This window comes from Micromys minutus, assembly GCF_963924665.1.
Source record: "Micromys minutus genome assembly, chromosome: 29".
Classification (NCBI taxonomy): domain Eukaryota; kingdom Metazoa; phylum Chordata; class Mammalia; order Rodentia; family Muridae; genus Micromys; species Micromys minutus.
The window spans coordinates 25,744,922-25,762,827 of record NC_137964.1 but is presented as its reverse complement, the minus strand read 5'-3'; the positions used below and the strand labels follow the sequence as shown (position 1 = coordinate 25,762,827).

The window sequence follows — 17,906 nt, the reverse complement described above, 5'->3', positions numbered from 1 at the left end:
GGATACCATCTGTAAGGGAGGAGCACTGTACTCTATGGTCAGACTCTCCGAATGGAACATTCTACTTGTGCCTGGAAGATCCTAAGTCTTGATTTGGAGAAGCAGCAGTCGTAGCCACGTTAGAACGGAGCCTCAGACACCAGGGTCTGCAGGTACCTCGTCGAGGATGACCATGTCTTTATTACCCAGGGCCAGGGATCCGCTGTGTAACCCATGTGGGAAACTGCCTGCTTTTATGCAGCCTGCTTTCCTTCAGCCTGTGGGAGCAGGGTGTCAGCCCAGGTGTGGTATCTCACAAAGATAACCCCAGAATTTGATAGGTGGGGATGTGGGGGTTAAAGACCAGTCTCAGCCTCTAAATTACAGAGAAGCCTAAGTTACCTGAGACCCTGTTTCAAAATAAAACAAATAGACAACAAAACAAAAACAACAACAAACCCAAAGCAAAAAAACAAAACAAAACAAAAAAAAACCCCAAACAAACAAGATTTTCTCTCAACTCTACCTTCCTCTGAAGCCTACAATGACACCACCTCCTCTCCTGTTTGGAGACAACATTGGACCTTGTCTCCCTTACACATGGTCAGGAGAGCTACTTTTGCTGGATGCAGCAGCTTTGTTCTCGGTGGTCACGGGATGACCTCCCAGGGCCCAGAGCAGGATGCAATCTAGACAACAGAGGGAGTGAGACTAAGCGCGGATATAGCCTTCCCGTGCCACCATGAATCTGCTCGGCCGCCATCTTTGCAGAGCAGAGTATCACCTGGAGCGGAGGAGGACAAAGCTGCCCTTTGGTCACCGGGTGCATCTGTAGGTGTGGATTGAACAAAGGATTGAGAGGAACAAATGGATAATCTCTGTGGGGTGTGGTGGGGCTCACCTGTAATCCCAGCACTTGGGAGGCAGAGGTGGGGGAATCAGAAGTTCTGAGCTAGCCTCGGGTAAATAACAAATCTGAGGTCACCCTGGCTGCCTGATAACCTGCCTTAAAAACAAGCAACGAAAAGACATGGGTGGGTCTGAGCGGGGCTTGCGGCAGGGAACGCATCTAGGCCCTTGTCTGAGTGAGTCACACTGGGTCTTATGACATTTGAAGAACAGCCCCTTTCTCCCAAATGAAATGAGTCCGAAAGAGCAAAAGGAAAGGGGTGGGGAAGGGGAATTTTAAAAATGCTCATCTTCTGAACACCATCTTTGTGCGGGCGTCTGGGGGAGGGTGGCGGGGCGGGGTCATCTGCCAGCCAGGCCTGTAGGACTTGGTTCTTGTTTATTCCACTTTGGGGCAGTTGCCAGGGCCCGCCCCCGCTGCAGTCGCCAGAGGAGCTGGAAGTTAAACGTTCCTACTGAGAGTCAGTGTGTTTTCTTTGGCTACTCCTAGGTGGGGGCTCGCTGTGGTCTAGCCTGGGAAGAAGGTCTAGCTCAGGTCCAGCCTGAACAGAGGGAGCCTGTCACCATGCCAGCTTGCTGCAGCTGGAACGATGTCTTGCAGTACGAAACAAACAAAGTCACCCGGATCCAGAGCGCAAATTATGGCACCATCAAGTGGATCTTGCACATGGTCGTCTTTTCCTACGTTGGGTAAGAGGGGCGTGGGATGGGCAGATCTCTGCAGCACTGGACAGCGCCGGCAGCCCCACGGAGCAGCTGCCGGTGCGCTTGCTGGATTTCATGTGGTCATTAAATCTGAGACACACTCTCATAGCCCGCTGGGAAGAACCGGTGGGAGGAAGCTGTCCTTGGCTGTAACTGGAGGAAGCCGCAGAGAGAGGGTGGCAGGCTGTGTGCCTCCCTTTGTCCTTTTCAACTGCCAAGGCCTGAAAGATGAGCAAGGCTGGGCATGCCTGGGGAACCTGGGCTCCCACAGAGATGAAGGGATTTCCCTTGTGGGCTCTGAATCATCCTCCTGCTTAGGAGAGATAGAACCAGGTTTGAAAATCTCATTTTAGAGCATCTAGGGGGCCCTTTAAAAATGCTTATGAAGGTACAAGATGTGTACCCCAGACTTTCACTGACTTACAGGGTTCATGCCAACGGCTTTTGGTGTATTCACCGAGCTGTAACGGGATCACCAAAGCCGAGAACATTTTCAGCTGGGTGTGGTGGCCTTTAGTCTCAGCACTGGGGAGGCAGAGTCCAGCCTATCTACACAGCAAGTTCGAGGACAGGCAGGACTATACGGAGCAACCCTGTTTTGAAAAAACAAAACCAAACGTTTTCATCCGCCTAAAAGGTTGTCCCTTAGCTCAGGTACCCGCCAATCCATTTTCTTTTCCTGTGGGTTTACATCTATGCATTGTTTGTATGCATGCATGTATGTATGTATGTATGTATGTATGTAGATATATTTATCATATAAATAGAATCATATGGCATGCAGTCCTTTGCGGCTGACTCCTCCCCTTTGTGTGTTTTTGGTGTTCAGTTATGTGTTAGAGCGTGTGTATTGTAGTTCTGTAGACTTTTTGCAGCTGGATAACAGCACTCTGCGTGTACGTACTGTAAGTACTGCAGCCCACTGAATAAGACCACTTCTTACTCATTCACCAGATGATGAATGTTGGGTCGTTTCTCTCTTTGTCACCCCGACTTGTGTCCTAATCTCTCCTGGGTTTACGTAGGAGGGGGAAACTTTTTAGGTCACATGACAACTGCATGTCACCCCCCGGAGGTGCTGCTGGACTGTTCTTCATGGCAGCTTTTCACCTTCTCACGGCCTTGGAGCGTTCTGTCCACATCCTTACCACCAGTCGATACTGTGGCTTTCGGACTGTAACTAACCTAGTGGGTGTGAAGTGCTCTCTTATTGTGGCTTTGGCTCGTGTTTCCCTGACGATGATAATGACGATGCTTTTGACACAGTGAGTGGAGGTGCCACGGTTCACAAAGAGTGAGAGGCCTCCGAGTATGTATCTGTTTGCGTGTAAGGGGGTGCACGCATGTGGAGGCCAGGGGGAGCTCCAGTAGTTCCCCCCCATTTTGAGATGAGGTCCCTCAGAGAACCTGAAGCTCACCAATTCAGCTACACCATCAAGCACCGGAATCTGCTGTCTCTGCCTCCCGGTGCTGGGATTACAGCACCTGCCGCTATGCTCAACTTCTACAAGGATGCTGTGGGTTGAAGGTGCATCTCTCTGGCTGCACAACAAATGTTTAACCCACGGAGGGGTGGCCTGTTCTATGATCCTAGACACATCACTTAACCTGCCCGAGCCTCAGTGTCTGTGTCTTTGGACAACAATGGAAGAAAAAGTACATCCCTTGTCATCGATGCTGACGGTGGTGGTTGATCGTAACTGGCAGCTGTTTCCCGAAACCATCTTCGTGAACAGAATGGGGAGTTTCATATTCATCCTCTATTTTCGAGTCTGAGTGGATTAACTACAAGCAGGCTTGGGTTTGAGTGGTGGAAACGTGGGTTCAAAAACCTTCATTTGTGTGTGTGTGTGTGTGTGTGTGTGTAGATGTCATGTGTTGATGTTTCACCTGTGTGTGTGTGTGTGTGTGTGTGTGTGTGTGTGTGTGTGTGTGTGTAGATGTCATGTGCTGATCTTTAGATGTGTTCTTCGGTTGCTCTCCATCGCCTTGCTAGCACTGAAGTTATAGGCACATGCCACCAAGCCTGGCCTTCCTGTGAGAACACAGGTCTTCAGGCTCCTGTGACAAGCATTTTACCAACTAAGTCACTTCCCCACCCTCCTTCACCTCTTTGGGCCTCAGTTTTCCCATCTATAAAATGGGAACTATATGGCATTTGGCTAGCCCTCCTTTGGCTTTAGTTACTATTATTATTAGGTAGGTTAAATAAATACATCTTTAAAAATAATAACCAGTTCCTTTCATGTGGTGGAATCAAGTCTTCCATGTACTGAGTAGGTTCAAATTCAGTTACATGGATTCTGCAGGACAGGACAATCTCACAGGGTCATGGCCCAGCAGTTGGAATAAGCACGGAGTCGGGGGGGGAACTTCCTGACCTGGGGGTCCCTCTATCAACTCTCACTCCTCCCTGTTTCACAGTATAAACTCCTCATTGTCCCACCTGCCCATCTAGACATAAATCTCCCACCCAGTAGGGCTCCTAAAATGAGTCAACCCACCTTTAGCTCAGGTAAAACTGGAAAAGCAGCAGCCTCTCCCAGAGCTGCTGTGGGGCCACTGCCGGGGAGTAAGGCTTTGGCTTTTCTTTCTGGGCAGGTTTAGGGTTCACCAGTGTAACAAAGCCGGCCTTTGATACATATTAGAGTTTGAAGTGAGTGTGGGCTATATAAAACCCTACCTCAAAGGGAAAAAATGTCACCAAAATAAATGGGGGGGGGGCGCTGAGCAGTGGTGGTAGCACACACCTTTAATCCTGCACTTAGGAGGCAGAGGTGGGCAGATCTCTGAGTATGAGGCTAGCCCAGTTTACAGAGCTAGTTCCAGGACAGCCAGAGGCACATAGAGAAACCCTGTCTTGAAAAACAAAACAGAAAGAAAGTGAAACAACTTATAAAGTCATTTCAAGAGATTGGAGGTGAAGAGCTGATTCAGTGGTTAAGAGTACTGGCTGCTCTTATAAAGGACCTGGGTTCAGTTCCCAGCACACATTCATAACGAAATGGCTCACAACAGTCTGTAACTCGAGCTCCAAACCTTGTGGCCTTGGCAGGCTTCTGCACATGCATGGTGCACATAAACTCACACGGGCACCCCTACACACAGAAATAATAAATTAATTAATTAAATAAATAAGAAAGAGATCTCGGAGACTGGGGCCTCTTTGTAGTCCTGGTTTGTCAGTATAGCATCAGCCCTGAAACAGCTGTGGAATCTGTGTTTCTGGCTGTTGCCAAGGCTAGCCCCCTTCTCACTCACAGCAGGAGCCCACAGGAACTGTTGATTCTCCCCTGGTACTACATTCCTATTTGGTTTGCTGTGACTGGGACCCAAGACATTTGTTCAGAAAACTGGCTCCACCGACGCCAAGTCACCTGCAGTTGTCACTATTTTGAATTTTGTTCCAATGAACTGAGAAGCCACAGGCCACTTTGATGCAGAGTGGGGAAAGATTTTGACTTTCTATTGGGAAGATGTTTTCCTCTTCCCCGGAGACGGAGCTCGGAAACATGTCAGCGGCCAAAGACGGTCAGAAAAGGTTGATCTCATTTACAGCAGCTTCCCCTGGCCCAGCTAACCTCCAACAGCAAGCATGCTGCTGTCCTTTGAAGCCCCAGGTTGTCTTTTGCTGGGGAGAGGAGCTTGCTTATTTATGGGTTTTAAAATGTACTCCCAGATTGGCTGGCTGTTTCCCAAAGGGTGGCCTCATACCTGTAAGGCTGGGACTCTTCTGTGAAGCTTTGATGTAGGTGAGAAGATACCAAACCAACCCAGGGCAGTCTCTATGGCCTCGGGGGAAACGAAATGTGCAACTCCTCACCTTGGCCCTGGATGATAAGCTACAGTTTGGGCAGCTGGAGGATTAGAAAAAGCCCACCCGGGAAGAGACCCCTGTGGGTGAAGAATATGGCCATGTAACACATGGGACAGAAAGAACAGTAACTGCAAAGAGCAAAGAAGCAAACAGGAGGGACGGAGGGACGGACGGCAAGGACTACCGCACGCCAGAAGCTCAGGAGATGGGGAGGAGCAGGAACCAGGGCGGATCAGAATGCGATTCTCTGCAGAGCCGTCTTTCATTGGGGAGTGGAACCTTCAGAGCAGTGTAGTGGAAGGCTCTCCAGTGGCTTCCGTGCAGAGGGGGTGGGGCATTGGGTAGGACAAGTATAGGGTCCTAGGGCCACTGAGAGTCTGCTGAGTCACCCAGCTGATAGAAGGTTGCAGCTTGGGCTAGAATGGAGTGGTGGAGGTGAGATGGCTCTGGGGAAAGATGGCTGGAGGGGGAGGTTGAGTGGATGAGGGTGTCTGTACTTTCGATACAAGATCAAAGAGAGACAAGCTTGCTCAGCACTGTAGGGAGAGACGTTGAGTGAGCAGTTCAAATCGTTCTGTTGCTGTTGTGGGGGTTGTTTGTCTTGTTTCATTTTTTTCTTCTTTGATTTTGGTTTTGTTCTTTTTTTCTGAGACAGGTCTTTTCTCTGTAGCCTGGGCCGTTCTGGAACTTGCTCTATAGAACAGGCTGGCCTCAAACTCACAGAGATCCGCCTCCCTAGTGCTGGGATGAAAAGCATGCGCCACCACTGCCCATGTTTTGACTACTACAGTCTGGGATATCCTTTTATAGGTGTCTAGCCCCAAAATGTTAAAAAAAAAAAAAAAATCCGAAACACCTTATCTAAAAAACAAAGAAAATTTGCACAATCCCTTTCTCCTTTAGCTTTATGAAAGCTGCCCAGGCTGCGGGGTCCTCTGCTCTTCTCTGCCACTGGGAGACTTCTGAATAGACTGCTGCATACCCAGGGGACTTCTGGAGCCCACGCCAGCCCAGGCTCCCTGGCTGCTGACATAGCACTAGGCCATGAATTAGCAGCATCAGGCTGATGTATGGTGTCTCTGAGGGAAGGCCCAGGGGACCGCAGACACCAGCAGGGCCCAGACTGTGGACAGAATTGAGCTTTAGTTTGAGGGTACTGGGAAATAGGAAGAAGAAGGCAACCTCTTCCTGTCTTCTACCCTCTGTGTTTTCATGATGTCTCCTTTTCTTCCTGTTAGGCCGCCCAGGGTCTCTTTTACAGGGACACACAGTCATTTGGAACTCACCCAGATTACCTAAGGTGAACTTACACCTCAAAGTCCTCAGTCACGTGTCCAGACTGTTCTCCCTGATAAGGTGCCACTGCCTGGCTCCAAAGATGAGGATCGGTGATCCTCAGGATTGTGCTACAGGATGGGAGACTGGTCGGATCCAGTACATTCAGGGGGCAGCTGCAGCTGAGGTCCTGGTGCCTGGTTCTCACATTACTAAGGACTGTTGGTTTTGTGGGTTCCCATGGGGCAGTGGCCCACAGAGACCTTTTTCCTGGAGCACTCTCCTAACTGACTGTGTGGTGTCCAAGTGAACCTGGTCTTTGACCATGTGATAGACCACATGATAAACTGTCTTAATAATATTTGCAAATCTCTACGGTGGCCAAAGTCACATAGCCAGTCAGAGGCAGAGCCAAGATCGAACATTCAGAGTTCAATCTCAGACTTCAGTTAGTCCAGACTTCATCCAGAGTTCACGCTCAGCCTGGAGACTTGGGGGGACAGGACCAGGCCTGGAGGGAGACTAAACTGTATTGGATCATTCGGTTGTGAACTAATGGTGACAAGGACTGAGGAGGTGACCGTGACAGAGGACAGGTGGAGTTGAATAATCTGAGGAAGATAAAGTAGTAGAATTTTGTTGATTTTGGCTTCCGAGACAGGGTGTCAAGTAGTTCCATCTGCAGCTGCACCTAACCTTAAATGGCTATCCCCCTGCCTCTGCCTCTACCACCAGCCCAAACAATAGGGCTCATAGAATGGATGGGCAAGGGGGAGGGTGTGCCACATTCCTGTCTCGGGCAGCTAATGAGAAGTTGGTGGAAAACCTTCCTGGGGCTAATAAGTTCAGGAGAAAAGGTAATTGGTGTTAAAGGCTGAGCTCAGAGGTTAAGGTTTTTAATTACAAGGGTACATGAGACTCAGAACTAGGCATATTAGTGTTGTAGTTAGATGTTCTGGAGCTTTAAGATGGAGTATATCCTACCGGCCATGGATGTCTTCAACTGACCAGCAAGAGAGGTAGCAAGGTGAAAGCAGGAAGCCTGAGTTGGCGCTAACATTCAAGGGGCAGAGGGATGCAGAACTTCCCAAAGGATTCTGGGACAGTCTCCAGAGAGATCCAAGGAGGTCAGGAGAACGGAGGCTCCTTGAGGCTGTGGTTAGAAGGAAGTGGTCCACAGTCACCGGAGTCGCTCGCCTGCTATGGGGAGAGAGTGTGTTGGTGGGGGAGGCGCTGGAGAAGTGGGGGTGGGGAGGTGGTGGGAGCCAGACTGGAGTGGGTGGAGGAGTGAATGGAGCTGCGGAAATGGATTCGGTGACTCACTCTTTCAAAAGACTGGGCTCCACAGGAGGAGCCAGGCACTGCGTGGCAGCAGCGGTAGAAGAATGTGGGGTGGAGGGAGGGTTTATTTTTAAGATGGGAAATTACATTATGATGGCATAAATGAAAAATCACCACCACCACCATGGTTGTCTTCATGGGGACCAAGACAGCAACCACGGGGGGGAAGCTTGCAGGCCCTCTTCCTTCTATATTCACCAGTGATAAGACTGATACCTAAGGTGCTGTCTGGACCCTTTACCATCTCAGCCGTATCCATGTAGACATGACAGTCAAGACCCTTGTGGCCAGGGGTGGTGGCACATGCCTTCCATCCTAGCACTCAGGAGGCAGAGACAGGAGGATCTCTATGAAGCCAACCTGGTCTACGAAGCCAGTCTAGGACAGACAGCCAAGGGATGTTACACAGACAAACCCTGTCTCATAAAACCAGAGGGAGTGAGAGAGAGGGGAAGGGAGGGAGAGAGGGAGAGGCGCCCTTGTGAAAGGCAATGTGCACACTTTTGCTTAGCTGATGGTCACTGCATGAAACAATGTATCCTTCTGTAGTTAGATGCAAGGAGCTGAGCCACACATGTCTAAGCCTTTGACCTGACAGAGAAGATGCTCCCACAAAATGTTCCTTCCCCAACATGAGTCAGGGTGTGTGTGCAGGCAGCAAAGCCTGAAGCTAGGCCCCAGCTCTCTGTGGATTAAACAGAAGGGAAAAGGCAGGTTTCTCTCAGAGCTTTCACTTTAGAGTTACCTTTGCTCAGAGCTCTGAGGTTCCTAAGAGATAGGCAGGCTTTGCTGCAAGTCACTTCCTCCCCCGGGGCGCTCTGAGAACCTTCTTAACATGCCGCCAGTGAGACACTTATGCAGCTACAAATCAGTGAAAGTTCTTCGAATCCATAGCATATGGCTCGGGACTCTGAAGAACACCTTCCTGGTGGCCATCTGCATCTACATCTGGTGAGTTCAGCTACAGCCAGTCTCGGGCCTCCAGGACCCAACCTATTTCTCTACCTCCACGAGATCCCTGCTCCTCCAGGCTACTACTTCTTTGGCCAGGGTCTCTGGGTGACCCTAACCTCTCCTGTCAGATCTCTTTTACCTGTCAGGTTCTCCAGCTCCTCTCAAGCCTGCCCATCCCATCAGGCTTGCCTAGATCCCGGCTCCTAGATACTGTGTTTGCTCCAGGGGCTGCTGGCTTTGCATGCACTCAAATGCACTGAACATCCGTTTCTTAGAGCTAAGAGCCACTGGGATTAGAAATTAGGGAATTATGACCCCATTCAAGGACTGAACCCATGTCCCGGAGAAGAGGTCTAGCTTCGTAGTTATCCTATGTCAAGAGTTGGTGACTGAATTGTTAGACTATTCTTTCGAAAGGACATACTGCAGACTCTCTTTGCCTCCCCACTTCTTTGATGCATCGCTGGGAATGTGTTAATATGGATTTTCGCGATCGTTATGACACAGAGGTCCATTACGTTTGCAAAGCCTTCTCTAGTTTGACAGGGTTGGATGTAACTGGAGAGAGCATGTGTTGCATATTCTAGAATGGAGATGATGCACCAGACTGAGCTTCTCCAAATGGCAGGGCATGTGTTACTCTGGGCAGAAGTTGCAATGGAAACCCTGAGTGGTCTGTATGTGTTTTGAGGCCGGGATGAGGCTGGGCAATTCATAACTCTGTCTTTGTCTACATGTGTTCTATTGCACTCTCTATGAAGCATGCTGAGTGGGTCCCAAATCTGGCTCTCTAGCTCTAACATCTTTCTGAAAACTGTCTACATTTTGTGTGCAGCCACGTGCTCATGTGCCACAACGGTATGCATGTGGAAGTCAGGGAACAATGTTCAGAGGACAGTTCTCGCCTTCCATCATCCTGTGGGTTCTGAGGATTGGACCCAGGATGTCTGACTTGTCAGCAAGTGATTTTACTCATGGAATCACCTCACTAGACCAGTTTCTTTCTTCTTTAATCCCTGGTGGAGAAACACTAGAATGTCCTGTGTACCTCGGTGCCACTTAAGAAGCAAAGCACACTGACCCAGCTCTGCTCCCCATAAACTCATCCTTCACCCCATTTCATTGCCTTTCTCCATAAGCGTCATCCTGAATTTGATTATGTCCCTCTGTTTCGATATTTTTATAGACCTTGTCTATGTTTATGAAGACGTGTGATATTCATCTTGCCTATTGAAGTGAAATTTATATAGCATAAGACTGACCACCAAAAAGAGGGCAGAATGAAGGACTATTTTAATGTAAACATACCAGTTTCATTTAACAGGTGCATGATATGTAATAATGCCTTTATCTACCAGTGTATTTCTGTCATCTTATAAGGAAGTAATATACTCATTAACTGTTCCTCCCCTTTTCTCCTCTCCTGGCAACTATCCATTTTCTTTCTGTATAGATTTATTGATTCTGTGCATTTCTTATAAATGCAGGGTATGGTGGCACATGCCTTTAATCTCAGCATTTAAGAGCCAGAGAGCTAGGAGGAACTTTATGAATTCGAAGGCCATCCTGGACCACACCATGACAACCAGGACTACAGTAGAGAGGCCCTGTCTCAGATAGATAGATAGATAGATAGATAGATAGATGGATGGATGGATGGATGGATGGATAGATAGATAGATAGATAGATAGATAGATAGATAGATAGATAATGTAATTTCTGAAACAAGAGCAAGCCGAGTCAACGTGGTACTGAGTAAGGGACAGAGTCACTCAACCCACCAAGAGCCATGAGCATCTATAGTAGGGAATGGTAAAGGGAGGGACAGGTACAGCCGCTAGTCCTAGTTTGCCGCAGGGAGAGTCACAAGGAAGCAGAAGCGGACTGATAACAGCAGCAGGCTCTCACGGCACCCCTTCCTCCAGAGTCTGAAGCCCAAACTGCTGCCCTCCCTGTGGGAAAACCACTCAAGCTTTTTCATCTGTCCCCAGCTTTGCTTTGATGAGCGACAAGCTCTATCAGCGGAAAGAGCCAGTTATCAGCTCGGTGCACACCAAGGTCAAAGGCATTGCAGAGGTGACAGAGAGTATCACCGAGGGTGGGGTGACGAAGTCAGTACGCAGCATCTTTGACACTGCTGACTACACCTTCCCTTTGCAGGTGAGTGGGGGGGGGGGATGACGCCAGGTCATGTCCCTGTCCTCATCCTTTGGGGTCTAGAGCCTCATTTCAAAAACAAAGTTACCTTGGGACTAAGGATATGTAGCTCAACTGGTGAAACCCAGTAACCCCAGGAGGTCAAGGCTGGAGACTCAGCTGTTCAAGGTCACCCTCAGCTGCATAGTGAGTTTGGGGCCAGGCTGGAATACATAAAACCTTGTCTCAAAAGAAAAGAAAAACATTGGCCCTATTTAAAACCTGTGAAAAATCCCAAATGAGAAAACCTAAAAATTGCAAAACTGGGTCACATCCAGCTACTCAAAGAAGATGCGTCTTTGCTTCACTGAGTCCTACCGGGCTGCTCAAAATAGCACTGAGCCCTGGCACATTCCAAACAGGATCTCATTCACTCACACTGAGGTGCACAGAGCCTTAGGGGTAGGGTTCAGAAGGGCAGAGAGCTTGTCTTCACAGCTTGTGTGTCCTGTGGCTGAGAAGGTCGCCAGGAGATGGTTCTTGAGTCTTTAGAAAGAAAGGATGTGGGTGATGAAAAAGAAAAGGTGTAGGCTATGTGTGGCTAGCGGAGTCTGCAAAGCAGGGAAAATGGAAGCAGTTACCAAAAAAGGAGAAATAAAAGAGGGGCTAAGGAGTTAGGAACAGATGGAGGGGGAGGAACAAAAAGGCCCATTTGCAACCCTGGGGAGCCAGGGCACTTGGCAAAACCATCGGGCCCAAGTTGCTATTTGTTTCTAGCTGAAAACCCGTAAAAGCCACTGATTGCCCAGGTAGTGGGAAGCCCCATGGCCTTCCATTAAGCCTTGAGAAATCTGAACAGCCTGCCCAGGGTGCAGCCCACATCCCACCTCCACATCCCCAGCTTGCCAGGGTCTTGATTTAATGGGATTTTACTGTGTCAGAAAATGACACAGCTGCTTGTGAGACTGGCTCTGGACATGACTGCTCCCTTGTTTGAAAGCTCCTCCGCTCCCTCTTGCCCGGTGGGACACTTCCTGCAGCTTTGATATTCAGCCCTTGGCAAAGTCCACGCTGCCCACGGCATATTTCTAAAGGCGGCCCAGAGTACAAAGGCTCGCCCCCGGCACTTAGCAAAAACATATTATGAGGCTTAAGGAGTTCTGCCTCCCTAAGGCCTGGCCTTTGTTCCTCCATTTCTCTCTACAGGGGAACTCGTTCTTTGTGATGACAAATTATCTCAAGTCAGAAGGCCAAGTACAGAAGCTGTGTCCTGAGGTAAGCAGGGGACCCACTCAGAGAGTACGAAAGGCTGAGATGCATTCTGGGAACCAAGAAGTCTTTGTCTACCCCAGTCTCCGGTGGCAGCACAGGGGCCTGTGTGAACACCTGCTCTTTCCCTCACAGGCTCTCTGTGCAGCTCACAACAATGATCCCTGGTGTGTGTGTATGTGTGTGTGTGATCTGTTTCACACTACACTGGAACCTCACAAATTCAGGAGGATAACTCCTAGGCCCTATTTTATACCAGAGAGCGCTTCAGACAGAGCATGATACACCCCCAGAAAATGAGCTGCTATTGGAACCAAAAGGATCACCCACAGCAGATAAAACCTAAGCCAGCCTGGAGGGCACCACATGACTCTGGAGAGGGGAGTTTAGCCTACACTACATTCTGGCCTAGGTTATTCCACCTGGATGAGTGTCTCCTCTCCATGTTTGTCAATACACTATCTGTTTGGCTCAGTAAATGTGGCCAAGCCCTATATACACGGTGTGTTTCAACTATCCCAACTCCGGTGGTCCTGAAGGGCTTCAGCTGGAGTTGTTCTCACAGTTCAGTGACGGGCTGAGCTCAGCTGGGTGGGGTTTCTGCTCATTTGGCTTGTTTCCCATAGAGCTGTCTTTAGCATCCTTTGAAGGCTCAAAGTGCTGGGCTCCTCTCCACTTCCAGAGACTCTTAAATAAGAGTTTTTTTCTCTTCTCAGGGTCTTTCCACCTTCCAGGAGAATAGCCAGATTTCTAAACTGCAGTTCAGTAATCCCAGAGCTGAGAAGGAGGAAGGCCTAAGCCTGGTGCTGACACAGTGCTTTTTGCTGCCTCTTGGTGGTTCTGAGATCACAGATAGGCCCAGCTCAAATGGGAGGGAAGTACTTGGTCTATCAGCCAGGAAAAAGATCAAGAACCGTTCCAATCCATGCAACAATTGCAAAAGAGTTTCTTTTAGAGATTTAAAACAAAAAAAACAAAAACAAACCCAAACCTAGAATTGGTTTATCCTCTTTCCTGGGAGTTCCTTCTTATGGATAAATGAAAACCACAACTGCCCAAGAGCGGTAGTATGTCATAACTCATTCATTTGTTCATTCCTGCATGCATTCATTCATACTATCATTATCAAGACCTATAATGAGTCTAGCAGGCAGTTAGACTACAAAGATGTGACTTAGGCTTTGCAGGCAAATGATTCATTCTTGAATTTAGGGGTTACCAAGAGTAGAACCCAGGCACCTGGTGGGTCCCAGAAAGGAAGCTGTCGAGGCAGTAAAGAGAAAATGAGTCTGGAAACAGTTCGAGCTATCCACTGAGCAAGAACTACATGCCCTCTTTCCCAAACCCATTCCGCCATTACAGTGGCCATGCCCGACAAAGCATTACCCTCCTTAACAGAGGGATCAAAGCTCCCAGGACATGAAGTGACTCTGCCAAGGAAGCACAACCAACATGGAGTACCTGGGCTCAAGACCTGAAACCTTGGCCCGGATCTTAGACACAAATGCCCAGAGCAGAGGCTATTGTCACCTGTGTTTGTTCTGTCTTTCCTGAGACTGCCATTTGGCCTGCTGCAGACCCATTTTCTCCAGCCAGGAGCGAGCTGGCCGAGTCCTTTCTTTCCACTTTGCCTGCTGCATCTTGGTACCTGTCTGCTCATTCTGTGGTGGCAAGGTCACTATAAACCTCAACCTCGCCACCTGCTCTCTGCCCCAAAGACCATCCCGGAAAGTACCTCTTGGCTGCCTTGACATCTGCTGTTTATATCTTGATTTATTCTTGTCTTTAATTGGGATAGAATCATATACTCTAAAACCCATGACTTCCAAGTATACATCGTGCAAACCATCACCTGATTCCAGAAATTTTCTATCACCCCCACTGCAAGAAAACTTTGACTCCCATAACAAATTGACCCCATTAACAACCTCTTCCACCCTCCCTTCAGCCACTGACAGCCACCACCAATCTGCTGTCTCCATGGATTTGCCTATCCAGGACATTTCCCATCTATAGAACCATCCAGAATGTGGCCTCTTGTGTCTCTCTCCTTTAGCCCCACACCACAGTTTGAAGGTAGTCCATAATGTGGCATATGTCAGGACTTGGCTGAATAAGATGCCAAATATGGGGTCCTGGGAAGATGGATCAGTCACTAATGTGTTTGCTATCAAGCAGGAGGATCTGAGTTTGATCCCCAGCACCCACATAAAAGGCAGGGTATAGGAACACTTTAATCCTAGTTCTGGGGAGGCAGACTAGGGGAGTCCTAGGCTTGATGGCCAGCCAGCCCAGTCAAATAGGTGAGCTACAGTCATAGTGGGAGACCCTGTCTCAAAAAAAAAAAAAAAAATATATATATATATGTGTGTGTGTGTGTGTATACACATATATATACACATATATGTGTGTATGTATATATACACATATATACATGTATACCATCTATACATATATATGTATGTATATGTGTATGTGTATATGTATGTGTGTATAATATATATATATATATATATATATATATATATATATATATATATATATATATATGGGGAAGAGTGATAGAAAAAGACAGCTGATGTTGACCTCTGGCCTACACCATGAATGTGCACATATCTGCATGCAAACACACACACACTGCTCATGTGAGTGTACCACCTTTTCTTGTCTCCTCTCACACTGAGGGATCTGCCCACTGTGAGCAGTGTTGCAATGAGCTGTGCTGATTCTTGATGGCTCATGAGGCAAAGCTCAGTCTGCTCTTCCTGCAGTATCCCAGCCGCAGTGCACAGTGCTATTCTGACCGGGCTTGTAAGAAGGGATGGATGGACCCACAAAGCAAAGGTACTTTTCTATGTCTTTCCATGAACTGCTGGGAGGGGGTGGTCTGGCATCTTTGGGGCACTCTCTTTTTTTAATTAAACAACTTTATTTTAAAAAACAGAGATAAGTGTACAGATTTTTAAAGCATTTTTGCATGAAACTACATGAATATATTTTGTCAGTACTTGATTTTTTTAAAGGGTTGATAGTATGCATTGAAATCTTACTAGTTACAATGAGCATAAAGTACATGTGGGGCTCTCTCTCTGTGACACTTGTGACGTCCAGTTTCGGATCCTTAGTCTCTGGCTTTTGGCTGCTTTTTGCTCCAACAAATCATAGGCGAGACTGTCTGTACCCTCATTTGTCCCCAACAGCAGGACTTCAGTTCCCAGCGAGAGAGACTTCAGGGTGTAGTTGTTGGAACACTTCCCCAAAGGTGGAAGAACATGAACCTCCAAGGACCTGGGGGTTTAACTTTTTCATTTTTATTTCTCCTTTCTTCCCTCCTCTTTCTTCCTTCCTTCCTCTTCCTTCCTTCCTTCCTCGTTCCCTCTCACTCTTCTCTCCCTTCCTTCTGCTTTCTTTTCTTTTCTTTTTTCATTCTAGAGATTGAAGTCAGGACTTCACACAGGCTGGATAAGCATTCTACCACGAGCTACAACCCCAGCCTTGCAAAAGATCCTGCCTTGTGTTTTAACTTTAAAAGGCAGTGGCTGTTAATTCCAGCACTCCTGAGGCAGAGGCAGAGGCAGAGGCAGAGGCAGAGGCAGGCGGATCTCTGTGAGTCTGAGGCCAGCCTTTCAGGCCAGCCAGAGCTAAAACAGACAGATCCTGTCTTAAAACCGGAAGTGACAAGCTGTTACAATGTATACACTTACACTCACAAAAAAACACCTGAGTGCTGAGTTCCACTCCTTAACATGTGTTTGTGAGTTGCCATGGAGATTATTGTACTGTGGCTTGCCCTTTATTAAGTTTTCTACTTTCCTCATGCTTCAGAAGGATGCTCCCTAGTTCATCCTGTGGCTTTACACATCTCCAGGCAAGCTGTGTACCCTGGAGGTACTCAGATGTCATGTAAGAAACTATACTTTGGGTCCATGTATAGTATACACTGAATACAGAACTCATCTCTCAGACATCTCTCCCTGCAAAACACCCAAAGGGTGGGCAGACTCCAGTATCTCTCTGTGCCATCTCTGGGCCTTTCTAAGGATGTATTGTCAAGTGTTCAGTTTGGTTTGGAGTGCATATGTATTAAGGGTGGGGTTCACAGATGAGGGGGCTGCTTGGGTTTAAGAGTGTAGAGTCTGCATGGGCTGAGTGCGTGATGCCCCCTAGAGATAATCCTCTCCTGGTACATTCACATCTGTGGTTCTTCAACCCCTTGGAACTTGTAGGAATCCAGACTGGCAAGTGTATACCTTACGACCAGACCAGGAAGACCTGTGAAGTCTTTGCCTGGTGTCCTGCTGAGGAGGGGAAAGAAGCCCCCCGGTGAGTTGCATGGTTGGGTGACAGTGGTCTTGGCAAGTGCTAGCCTTTCCAAGGTTCCTAAGCTTCTCTGATCAACATAGCCCAAGCTTGGAGATCTCTGTGCCATCTCTGGGAAGGCTATCCCAGCTCTGGGGTTCTGGGTTCTGCCTCTTCCTGTGGGGTGCCTGGATGCCACAGGTACACCAGCTCAGAGAATATAGGACAAAGTCTGGAACAGGTGGGGTCTACAGTTTGCCTCTTGCCTCCAGGATATCAGATACTGCTATTTTATGCAAGTACCATGAACCCAACTTTAGTAAACAGAAAAAAGTGTTATTTATTTATTTATTTATTTATTTATTTATATTCTTACTCTTTTTTTACGTTCAGAGCCCCTGCAAATCCCCTGCATCTCCACAGGCCTGTCCCAGGGCCCCATTCTTCATTCTTTTTGTTGTTACTGCTGTTGTTGAGACAGAGTCTCACTACGTAGCCTTGGCTGGCCTAGAACTCATTCTGCAGACCAGGCTGGCTTCAGACTCAGGGATCCACCTGCCTCTGCCTTCCTCAGTGCTGAGATTAAATCCCACTCTTCCTTGGTCCTTTTCTCAAATACTTTCTGCTTACAACTATGTGTCCCGCCCCTTTCGTGCCCCACCCACTTAAAAATAACTCACCGAGTCCAGTTAGCTGTGTCTGCATGAACATAGGTGTAGGCTCATTCACCTCAGCATGGGTAACATAGCATGAAGAGAAAAGATCCCTCTGCAGACAGCCATCATGGTTTGCCAACAGTTCCTCAGCTGTGGGTGGGGCATCATGATCCCAGCTCTCATCTATGCTTTTGTAGGTCTTGTGTAGGTAACTCTAGCTGCTATGAGTTTATGAGTTCGACAGCCATGCTGTGCCCCATCCTCTGCTTCTTCGCAGTCTTCCCATGCCCTCTTCCCTGATGTGTCGTGACCCTTCGGGGAGTGGGTGATAGACATGTCCCATTTAGGGCTGATTGCTCAACCGTTACTTTCCCTTAGCACTTCGACCACTTCTGAGTCCGTGCATTCGCTGCAGTCCACTGCAGACAGGAGCTTCTCCGACTGAGGGTGACAGGAACATTCTCGGGAGTAGAAGCAAATACATAGACAGCAGTTTGACAACACGTTTGTTTAGAAAAACAGTGGTAGTGTCTCCCTAGGGTTTGTAACCTAAGCCATGGGCTTT

At 48.2% G+C, this 17,906-nt stretch overlaps 1 protein-coding gene across 2 annotated transcripts in view; it reads left to right on the top strand.

The window, feature by feature from the left end:
• Nucleotides 1–1,453: 1,453 nt before the first annotated feature.
• Nucleotides 1,454–17,906, top strand: part of P2RX7 (purinergic receptor P2X 7) — a gene marked incomplete at both ends in the record, with an annotated part of 33,163 nt that continues 16,710 nt past the window's right edge. The window contains 5 exons of one of the 2 annotated variants that reach the window (XM_080940732.1): nt 1,454–1,578; nt 10,973–11,141; nt 12,324–12,392; nt 15,158–15,230; nt 16,613–16,709. In XM_080940732.1, the coding sequence (XP_080796858.1) occupies nt 1,454–1,578; nt 10,973–11,141; nt 12,324–12,392; nt 15,158–15,230; nt 16,613–16,709 (533 nt within the window). Of the gene's footprint in view, nt 1,579–8,861; nt 8,978–10,972; nt 11,142–12,323; nt 12,393–15,157; nt 15,231–16,612; nt 16,710–17,906 lie in introns of those variants that run through there. The other variant, XM_080940733.1, reaches the window with a different exon arrangement.